We start from the raw sequence: 11541 nt of genomic DNA on the forward strand, positions 1-11541 counted from the left end.
TTGCCCGGAATAGATGCATTTTTAAAGAAAAAGTCACCCCAGCGGATGTCATTGCAATTCAAGCCTCAGCTATACTAGCTAGCATTCCTGAGCCGGAGAATCCTTCAACTTCAAATCAGCGAAAGGAATTTGTCATCAGAGAAGGCATCCCCTGGGCCTTCTTTGACGGGGCAGCTCAAAACAACACCACTGGAGCCGGCATTATAATCCATCTTAGTCCTTCACATTCATTAAAAGCCTCAGTGGGTCTTGGGATGGGCACAAACAATTTCGCTGAATTATCAGCCTTAAAACTTCTCCTTTGCTGGCTCATTCATAGAAGCGTCCTCACAGTTCAGATTTTTGGAGACTCTGCAAATGTTGTAAACTGGGTCAATGGGAAATTTAGATGCAGTAATTATATGTTGATGCCTCTGTTAGAAGAAATCCAAAACTTAAAGCTTCATTTTAATGTTTTCTCCATTGATCATATTTACAGGGATAAAAATGAAGAAGCAGACAGGTATTCTAAAGCAGGTTTACAGCAGATTCTGGGTTCGTGGAGGATAACGGAGCAGGTTCGGGATCAGATCCGTGTGTCGGATCTTCCACCATACTCATAAATTACATCTTCCTTTCTGTTTTTCTGAACATGCTTGGAAATGCTCCTGAAGCAGGAGAGACAGTTTGTTTTTTTGTTGTTATTTTGATATTATACATTGGGCTGTTTTCCTGATAAAAGGAGGCCCAGATACTTTGAGACAGTTTGACTATTATTTTTTGATATGGCTGTACAGGCCGCGGTCAGGAGACCTACTTTAGTCTCTTGTTGAAAGACATGATCACAAGACACCACAGAGGAGATTTAAATATCTCTATGGCACAAGCAATTTTTGTTGAATGTTCACTCATTCTTTTTGTAGCTTTTTTATTTTAACTAATAGAAAAGCTCGGCTTTTTTCTTCGGAAAAAAAAAAAAAAAGAAAAAAAAAAAAAAAATCTACTTTACATTATAAATTTAAATAATGATTTTATAACCATACTTAAATTTAATTAATAAACACATAAAAAATTTAATACTTAGTCTAAACTTTAAATATAACAATATTAATTATGAATATTCACATCCATGTTACCATAGATTTACTATAGATATTACAATAGATTTATTATTGTTGAACCATCTCTTCATGCTCAAAAACCATCTCTCACTTCAACCAAAATATTTTATTTGAGTTTAATTTTATGATTTTTTTAATTAAATATAAAAGTAAAAATATTGTAATTATTTTGAGATATATTTAAACCCTCTATCACATTAAAACATATAAGATATAAATAGTAGCTATAAATTAAGCTAGTAGTTTTAAGTGTGATTTTTTGGAAAGTTTTTTGGTTTATTTTCTGATCTAATTTGTCTAGAATCTAGCATGGATTCATTGAAAGCACAAGTTTAAGAGGTGAACTCTTCACAATCTAAGTGCCCCAGGTTTTTTTAAGGTGTATATGTAGCCAAAAAATCAGTTTAAACAACACAAATCAAGATTTGGCACAAGTTTAAGAGGTGAACTCTTCACAATCTAAGTGCCCCAGGATTTTTGAGGGTGTATATGTGGTCAAAAAATCAGTTTAAACAACACAAATCAAGATTTTGCCACAAATTTTTTTGTTGGATTCGGCTTAAAATCCCCTGAAAACACCAAAAAGTCATACTTAAAGACTACTCCTAAGTTAAGATCCATTTTACTATTTAAATTAAAATAATAATTTTGTAACCATATTTAAATTTCATTACTAAGCACATAAAAAATTAAAAACAATTTTTTTTTTATGTAAGTGTTAAGTCTAGCAAGACATACATATTGTACCCACTCTAGTTTTGAACTTACGAACTCTTATGAGGAAAAACATGCTCGTAACTATTAAGCTCACTCAAATCAAATCAAATACATCTTAATTTTGGATCTATCAAACTTTGAGAAAAATCTTCTAAAAATGTAAACATTTCCTTAAATTTTTCACTCATAAAAAAAATTTGTACCTCAAAAAATTTAATCTCTCCACTTAATAAATCTAGAATTAAAATAAATCTTAATTATTACAATAACCATATAAATTAAAATTAAAATTTATATATAAAAAATATATTGTTAATACTTTAACATGTTTCAAATTTTTAAATTTATAAAACTTTACTACTTTGTTTCAATTAAAAAATCTTCATAAAACTTTATTCCCTTTGTTTTCATCGCCAATTTAAAATCTTTATTTTCATTCAGTCATATTGATGATGATGATGATGGTTAACGTCCACTGAGACCAAACTTTGGTTTATCCGACCTAAAGAAACGAATTATTAAAAGGTTTTCAAATAAATTATATAAAACATTTTTTAATTAATTAAATATTTTATAAATTTGTTATAAAAAAAAGTCTATTAATTATATATTCTATAAACTACAAAATGTCTATAATGTATAAATCAGTGAAAAATGGTGTAGAGATTAATTTTTATTTATTTTAAATTCAAATTTTATAAAATTAAATTGAAAATTAATTTGTGAAAAAAAATAAATTATCTAAAGAATATGCAAGTTTAATTCACTATTTTAATAATATTTCACAGATAGATAAAATTGTTTTTTATAAAATTATAAATTCAAAAATATATAAATCACATAAGTCTAAATTCAAAAGTAAATATTGTTAATATTTTCGATATAGCCAATATCCGTTGGTTAAGATAGCCTTTGGAGGCTCTGCTCAAAGTATTTAGCATGCATCGCTGGATCTGTTTCTTCAATTGTCCTGACGATAAGCCACACTGGTTGGTTCGAAACGCGTCGGACAAATGTCTCTTTTTATATAATTTACGCAAAAGTTCTACTTATAAATTTTCGATATATTTAATATTAATAAAAAATTTAACTATTAAAACAAATGTAGTTGAATATAATGATAAAATAAGATAATCCTTGAAATATGTGTTCCAAAAGTTAAATGAAAAATTTTGTTCTTTCACAATTTTTTGGAATCCAATGGGGAATAATACTACGCATGTCTGAGAACTGCTCTAAGCAATATTTATGGGTAGGATGACAAAAAATAAATTAGTGGGGAAGGTAGCATTGGATGAGAGACGTACCCAAATCAAATACGGCAGAATTGAATTGGGCTACACAACTCCTATCCTGAGGAACAAGGGCCAACTCAGGGTCTTCACCTCCTCACCACTTGCGCCCCAAGCCTCCTTCAAACGGGCAACGATTTCATCATTCAGTAGCTCCACTCCCTTGCCCTTAGCAATCTGATAAGCAGACCACGATCTGATCAAAGACTGGTAACCCTCAAACCCCAATTCTTTCGTGGCCCAAAATTTAATGGCAGCTGTAGACGACGCCCCTTCTTCCTCTGAGCCCTCCTGGACAACGCTACGGAAGGGAAAGTCGATCGTTGCGTATTCGCCGTCCACCAGTTGACGCGCGGGCGTCCAAAAGGGGTCAGACGCGCGGTACAGGTCCTGGAACACGCGGTCGACGCTAGGGTTCACAACCGCCTGTCTGTTGTAGCCCCAAGCCGCAAACACCCCGCCGGGCTTCTTAAGCACATGCTTCACTTGCCCATAGAAGGTTTCAAGGTCGAAAAAGTGAAGGGCCATGGCGACGGTGACGAGATCCACGCTCCCCTCTGCTCCTACGGTGCTCTCCAGCTCCTCCAACGACATCGCGCGGGGCGTAACTGCGTACTTTATGTTGGGGCGCCTGGGAGCGTAGCTGATCTGCTGCTCGCTCACGTCCGTCGCTATCACGTTCTCGAATATCTCAGACAACTGTCAACATCAAAATCAAGAACATCAAAATGAAATGTAATAGCTGCAATTGAAGAAACAGAGTAATGAAAAGACGATTACAGCAAGTGCAGCTTGACCGCTTCCGGTGCCAACGTCCCAAACCAGACCGCGGTGGGGTGTGTGTCTAGCAATAAAGGAGAAGAGCTCAGGTGGGTATTGGGGTCTGCCATTGGCATAATCCCTTGCCTGCTTGTCAAACAATCCAGCCATTCTTGACTAATCCTTCTTTCAGCCAAGCTCTGCCCTAAGACACAGATATAAATAAATGGAAGATTCTCTTCACAGGTAGCCTTCATTCATCACTGGCAGGAACAAGCATGATTTTCCCCAATTGGGCATGTCAAAAGAGGGAACCTTCAAAGGCCACAAACTGTTCAACATTTTAGCATGAATTGCGTGTACATGTGCTCCTCTATTAATTTTCTTTTTCAGCCAGCTAATAAGACAAATGAAAAGCAGCCGCAGATCCGTCAATCCCTATTTTAAAGTCAAATTCATAGCTGCAAAGCAGAGTTAATACATAATTCTATTTTTTTAACTAATACTTTGTATTACCAGAAAATAAAAAAATATGATAATAAAAAGTACTTTACTGTAGCAGCTGACCGTCAAAAGACTTTTCTGAGTCTCACTTGTATTACCATGCGATCAACCGGCTAACATGAACCAAAAACTCTGAGTGCAAATATATCCCTATTTTAAAAGGAGTTGTCTACAGTGCAGGAATTGCTGAGAGCTAAAAAGTGGTTAGAATATTGACAAAAAAATTTCAAAAAATCTTGCAGTGGTAGTGTTTGAATCTTGTTTTTGATGGTGGAAATGGATTCAGTACCATCAAAAACCTCTAAAGCACCCAAAATATTGAGGCTTGACAGTGATAACTTAGATTTAGAAAAATTCATGCCAGATTTTATCAAAATATGACCAGAATTTCCATGATTTTCAAGGCAAAAAACAATCTAGCTGACTAAGGCATTTTAAAATTGGTTTAAACTTGTTTAAAATTTAAACAATTAGTTTTACTTTAAAATTATGTTTATCATTCATAAATACAGTGAAGTTGTATATTTTGGTTTTTTAACTTTTACATTGAAAAAAACAATGTAGGTGTTTTTTTTGTGTTACCATTAAATTATGTTTGTAATTGATAAAAAAGTAAAGTGGTTTGTTTGATAAGGGATAAACATAAGAAAGTTTTCCCTTTTTTGTGTTTTTTTTTTCTTTTAAGGTGGTTAAATTATGTATAGTGTTTTATATTAGTGATTATTAAGAAGTCATTTTTATGTTGATTATAGATTTTGGAATATTTTGAAAATTTAATGGACATGAATAAAGTTAATTGTTTAATATTGTTCATCATAATTGATATAAGGCATTTTTCCACTATCGTATAAAAACATATTTGGGTGTTAGCTGGCCATATATATATAGTCTCTTGCATTGTGTTTTATGTTGGAGAAGGTGATCCAATAGGTGGCAGAGGTTCAGAGCACAGTCTTATGTTTTTCCCATTATGTTGTGTCCCAACCACATGGATGCAGGGTTATGTGTACGGTTGAAGGGCTCCAACCGCTGGGAGACAGTTTTGTATGTGCGGTTATAATCGAGAATTGCTAGTCTTGTGGATGTGGTTATGGCTTAACACGAAAATTCCCCTGCATTCCTCGCGCACATTCGAAGTATTTCGACTTGTATGTTCAAGGAAGCTTCTATATTAATTGAATAAGGTTGAAATTGGTTGAGTAAGTCCTCCAATGGTTGTGGACACCTTTAGTGCACAAGTAGTGATGATTATGGTTGGATTTCATCAGCATTGTGCACTCTTGATCCCAGGCCAAAAGTGGATTTCGTCCTTAATGTTTTATATTCTTCATTTTGGAGTCGGGCAATTGTTGATGAAGTATGTAAGTGAGAAGGCTGCAGAGAAGTAGAGGAATGCTTCAAACAACAATGATAGCTTGTGCATGAGTGTTAATGGCGGCTGAATGAACAGAGCTATTTGTTGAAGCATAGTATTGATCCAGAGTTTCAAATTGCAGATCAGAGATGCAAAGAGTTGAAGTAGAGTTGTTGGTAGAGATGGAGAGCTTGGTACAGCTCCAGAGTTTATGACTCTCACATTTGTTTTGTAGGTGTTGCTGATGCATTTGGCACATAGCCAATGTGATTTATGTTGTTGATTATATTATGCAGAAATCTTCTTTTGGAGTGAGGGTTTGATGTTATGGATGATGTGAGATATGTTTATGTTGTTGGGTGGATTTGTTATTCAGATTTGATGCATGCATTGTGGCAACTATTTTGCTTGAGTGGAGAGCATATGATTGTGGCAATTTTATTTGTTTTGTTGATGGTCTCTTTTTGTTGAGAGTATGATTGCAGAGTTGAATAATGTCTTGGATCCAGTGTGAAAATGAATGAAATTGAGGTCCGCATAGAGTAGAGGAGCAATGACTTCATAATAGTGCAGCAGTGATTTCGAAGCTTCAGTGAAAGAATACTTTCTCCATCTAATCGTAGTTGGGCGAAGATTGTTGATCGTGGTGGCTTTCAGCGGATGGTGGTCTATAGATCCATGTGAGAATATAGTCTTCCGAGTTGATCAGTAGAATTAAGTCTCCTGGATGATGGGGGTCAATTGATTGTGTATGAGGTCAAATATCCATGTTGATGGGAGTCAGCGAATCTATGTAAAATACATTATTTTCTTAATAGAATATTCAAACCAACATAGCAGCAGCAAGGGTGTTTTTTTATCCGGTGGATAAAAAATATGTTCAAAAATGAAAGTGTGTGACAGGACTCTAAACTAGAATGAATGGATAGATCTCGGCAATCTAAACCCAATGCACGTCGTTTCATTCAAAACAAACATTGTATGCTCCCGGAAATGAGTTCTGTTCATTTTGGGAAATAGTAAAAATTCCAAAAAGGCAGTCTATAGGATTGCCCAGTCAGTAGTCCATATAGCTGACTAGACCTGCTGACAGGGAAGTGATTGGGTAGAGAACCAATCACCTTTTGACACTTGGCGCAGCAAGGTTGGATGTGGTTGGCAAATTTTCATTGGCTATGGTTTGGTGATGTGGCCAATGAGGGAGCGCCACGTGGGCCAACCAGTGGCTGCCACATGGCCTCCTCAGAGTGGCTTAAATTGATTTGAAGACCCAATTGAACCTCCGCGGGATCGAACACATGAGCTTGTTCCAACTAATGGAGCTCCTCACCACCGCACCACTTTATTACTTGTTTAAACATTGTGATTCGATTATATTTAAAGTTGACTTATGGCCCATTATGGAGGTGGGGGGAGAGGGGTGGGCGAGGAGTCGGGCTAAGCCCTAGCCCCTGGCCACCCCTGCACCACAGGACCATGGGCGGGGGGGCGAGGGCTAGGGCCTAGCCCGACCCATGCCCAGCCCTTACGGCTTTCCCACGGTCATATCCATAGTCATAAGACCGAGAGTAAAACGGAGTCCGAGCAGAAGAATGGAGGGGACTAGCTTCAGGTCATATAACTACCCATAAGACCACGAGTGCATAGAAACAAAACACTGAAACCGACAGCGGTAATCCTGCCATGTGGCGCACCTAGAACCGTTTGATGGTTGACAGAGGCAATTTAATGAAGCCACAATTTGCCCTCGGTGCGGAGGGAATCTCGCAGACACAAGGCAAAATTGTCGTCTCGCATGGCTGCCAAGGGCAGAAATTGTGGAACGGTTAGCCAAGTGGAGTGTTTTGTAAAACGAATAGTAGAAAAAATTAAGGGAGGCATAACTAAGTCAATTTTTGGCCAAATGAGCAGCAAAATAGTCAAAACAGGGGTTTTCTTACTGTTCTGGAGCGGTTGGAGCTATCAAATTTGCATTTTGAGCAATGTAACTTGATTTATTCACTAATTTTTGGAGCATAATGAAAGAAGCCCAACATTGGAAGTTGGACAGGTGATGTAGCCCAGGAGGGATGAATTCCTTTATCATTTGATGTCATGTGTTCGCTGTTATGGTATTTTTATCTTCAGTATTTGCTGCATAACTTATTTTAAAAGCATGTTATGTGTTAAGTATTTGACCTAGTTGTTTAAAGACTCCATAAAAATTTCACATGTAAATTGACATAAACCCTCATGCATTTCACTTGCAAATTGTTAAGAAATCTTCAAGTTTCACATACAGATCATTTTTTGCCCAGTGAAAGATTTTCCACTAGATATCTTTTGTCTCTTGTGTGATGGTTTTTGTGGTTGTGTTTGATGGTTTTGTTGTGTATTGTTGCTCTCATGGTTGTTTGATTTCGATGTTTATATTGTTTATATTCATGTGATGATATAATGTGTTGTTGGTTAATATATGTGATTTAGTAGAGAAGTTTAAATTGGTGAAAATTGTTAATAAGATACACTACTGACCCCCTCCCCCCCCCCTCTCAGTAGTTCTCAAATGTTTCCAATAATTGGTATCAGAGTCGGAGCTCTCAATTGCATCTTAATCGTTGGAGAGTAGATATGGGGTTTGTTGGTGAAAAACTTGATTTTTTTTTTTTCAGGATGTCTTCTCAAGGAATGGTTCTCCTTACTGGTGAAAATTTCAAGGTATGGCATAAAAATGTTAAATCTCAGTTTTTGACTCGTGGATATAACATTTGGAGGCTGGTATGTGAAGGATGTGGTAAGGATCCAATTGCACCTAAAGTTTTGCAGCAGAATGCACAAGCTAGATGCATAATCTACATGAATCTTCATGGTGATGATTTGAAGAAGCTAATATATTTGAAATATGCCAAAGAAATGTGGGACAAGCTAGAGTCCATATTTGGAGATGGTACCAGCAGTAATAAGGAGAATGAGGAAAAGAGCAACAAGAAGAAGAATAAGAAGAAGGGCCTTCAAAATCAAGAAGCTCAGCCACAAGATTCTCATCCTCCTAGTGCAAATGATTCAGTTGATGATGAGGAGAAATTAGAAATTCCTTAATCCAAAGGTATAAATATTAATGATTTTATGTTAAGTTATATTTTTGACGATTCAAATTTTGATCATGCTGAAGTGCCTAGTGAAGATGAGAATGTTATTAAGGGTCTTAGAGTTGAGATTTCTAAACTAATAGTTGTATGTAAGGATCAAGAAAAAATATTATAGATCTTTGATAGTAAGGAGGCCAAGATCAAGGAAGAGATTATTAGCTTAAATATTAAATTGGAAGAATCAGAAAGAGTTGAGGAAGGCATGAGGAAGCAGTACAAAGAGAAGGAAGATTAGTGTGAGCGATTAGAAGTTGAAGTGATTTCCTTGAGAAAGCAATGGAAGATGGACAATAGCACTTTGGCCTTAGATAGTTTCCTTGAGATACAGAGATCACCATTCGATAAATCTGGTCTTGGATTTTGCATGCAGGTAAAAACACCAAAGTTGAACCAAAAGAACCTGTAACGAACAATGCCAGCAGGAAGAGTAGAAAATAAATAAACCAATAGAAATTCCAACAAAAACAGAAAAGAAAACCTCAAGGAGCACCTACATTTAGAATATTTTTTGCTCCAAGAGAAGGCCATGGCATATATGTAAGATTTCAAAGGAATCAAAGCCCCTTCATTCCTTTGATGAGAAAGGTTGAGTGTTACAACTGCCACAAGCTTGGACATGTTGCAGCTAACTGCAGGAGAAAAATGTATAGACCTAATCAACGGAGCTTGCAGGAATTTCAGCAGCCAAGGAGGTTGGCCAATAGGTATAATCATGCTTTTTATGGTTATTGTTATTCATGTAACATGTTTGGCCATAAGGCATCTGATTGCAGATCTAACCAATGGAGGAGAAGCACATTGCATGCAAAGTATAGATCTGGCATGAGCAACAAGATATTTGATCCTCTTGCTTCATATCTTGGCCACATGGAGTGCTACACATGTCATAACTTTGGCCATATGGCAAGAGACTGCTTTTTGCCCCATTATTCAAGGAAAAATCAGCAAAAGCAGCAAAAATAAAGAGGACCTAGCAGAAAACCAGTGAAGGAAGAAAAGAAGCAACCAAAGAATGTGTGGAGAAAGAAGGAGAAGCAGTTCTTCAAATAATGAAGAGAAGCCCCTCATGCATTCCATGATTATTTCATGCATACTTATAGAGGAATACATATGTCCATGAGAGGTGCATAACCTCAAGGGGAACGTATGGTAGCAGTGTGACTGTTTGATGAGTACAAGTTGTTGCAACAGTGTATGATGAGTTTAATTTAGCCTCATGCATTTTCAAATCAGCGAGATTAGCCTGCATATTGGAGGTATATTGAGCTCAAGGGGAGTTATGCATGGTATGAGTTTTGCATATTTATTTCACATCTTCTTCATTATTTTCACTCAGTTATTTGCAACAGTTATACACATGTTTTCCTAAGTGAAATGGATACATTTTTCAGCCATATACATGTTTTTGGTCTCTGCTGACAGTTTGTTGAAAATGTGTACAACCATGCATAGAATGTGACCATTTCTTCATCCATGTACAAAGGTGATTTGAGACTTGGACTAGCCATGTGTAGGCTATTATATGTAATTTATTACAACCATGTATTTATTATAGTATCATCATTTTTATGTTGGTAGTGTGTAAGACTATGCATATGTCGTGAATATTGTAAGACTATTCTTTGAATGTTTGCAATGTATGTTGTTTTCATTTGTACTAAGGAAATTCAACTATTTTGGTGGATTTGATACTTATCTTGTTGAAGGTGTATTGTATTTTCTTTAACAATCGTTTCTTCCTTGTGAACTATTTCACTGGTTGATCAACGATTCATTCATATGTATATGCTTGTGTGCCTTTTCTAGATTAGTATTATTACTTGTCTTTAAAGGGCCCACTTTTCTCTTCCCTTTCAGTAGAAGGACCTTGATACTTTCTGCAACTGAACATTTCACAAGGCATACAACAATGTAAACTTTGAAACGGGAACTGATACTGTTACCCGTTTCGTAGAGGTAGCAAAAAAATGACCCGATTTTCAAAAGTGGTGATGCAGAATACACATGTTTTTTTTAGAACATGGTTTTTGGAACTTTAATTTTTTTCATGTTCAAGGATGAAATCAAGTTTTAGAATGGTAGTGATTTTCATGCTGATTTTAAAAAGTGAGTATTCTGCATCACACCTTTTTTTTAAAAGACCTATTTTTTGACTTTTAATTTTCTAGTGTGTGAAATGTGAAAAATTATTTTCTAAATTTGATAGTTTTTGAAGTCGTCATTTTATTCATATTTTCTTGTTCTCTATCTTAATTTTTTTTTTTTTTTAGGGGGGTTTTTATTGTTTTGCGTTTTTAAATTACAAAGTCGATAGTTTGAATTTTAGATAATCTACATATTTATACATCCTTAATTAATTTTTCAATCCACATGAAATAATTGTTTCTAAAAAACAACATTTTTTAACAATGGACATAAAAATAACCATTTTTAACATAAATATAACAAAAAAGCTAAACGTTTTGATAATTTTTTGCTAGAATTAACATGTCAAAATCACAATTTTTATACAAAAATATTAACTAAAAATGGTCAAATAATAGTTTTTTTTATGAATTTCATGTCAAAAAAATAATAATAACAACTTTTTTTTCAAAAAATAATAATTAACTTAAAAATCAATGCGAAAATCACAAATTACAAATATTGAACACATAACAACTTTAATTCATTGATTATTCTTTTCA

The 11541-nt window shown here is 35.3% G+C and overlaps 1 protein-coding gene across 3 annotated transcripts in view; it reads right to left on the bottom strand.

Annotated features, from left to right (window-relative positions):
* Positions 1-4248, bottom strand: part of LOC149267229 (uncharacterized) — a 29207-nt gene extending 24959 nt beyond the window's left edge. For 2 of the 3 annotated variants that reach the window (XM_089398343.1, XM_089398348.1), the window contains exons 1-2: positions 3890-4248; positions 3125-3808 (exon numbers count right to left, since the gene is read on the bottom strand). In XM_089398343.1, coding sequence (XP_089254469.1) covers positions 3155-3808; positions 3890-4039 — 804 coding nt within the window. In that variant the 5' untranslated portion in view covers positions 4040-4248 and the 3' untranslated portion in view covers positions 3125-3154. Of the gene's footprint in view, positions 1-2923; positions 3809-3889 lie in introns of those variants that run through there. The other variant, XM_089398340.1, reaches the window with a different exon arrangement.
* Between the last annotated feature and the right edge of the window lie 7293 nt (positions 4249-11541).

The sequence above is a fragment of the Pinus tabuliformis genome, chromosome 6, assembly GCF_031772625.1.
Source record: "Pinus tabuliformis cultivar Carrire ecotype Pingquan chromosome 6, CPIR1, whole genome shotgun sequence".
NCBI lineage: Eukaryota > Viridiplantae > Streptophyta > Pinopsida > Pinales > Pinaceae > Pinus > Pinus tabuliformis.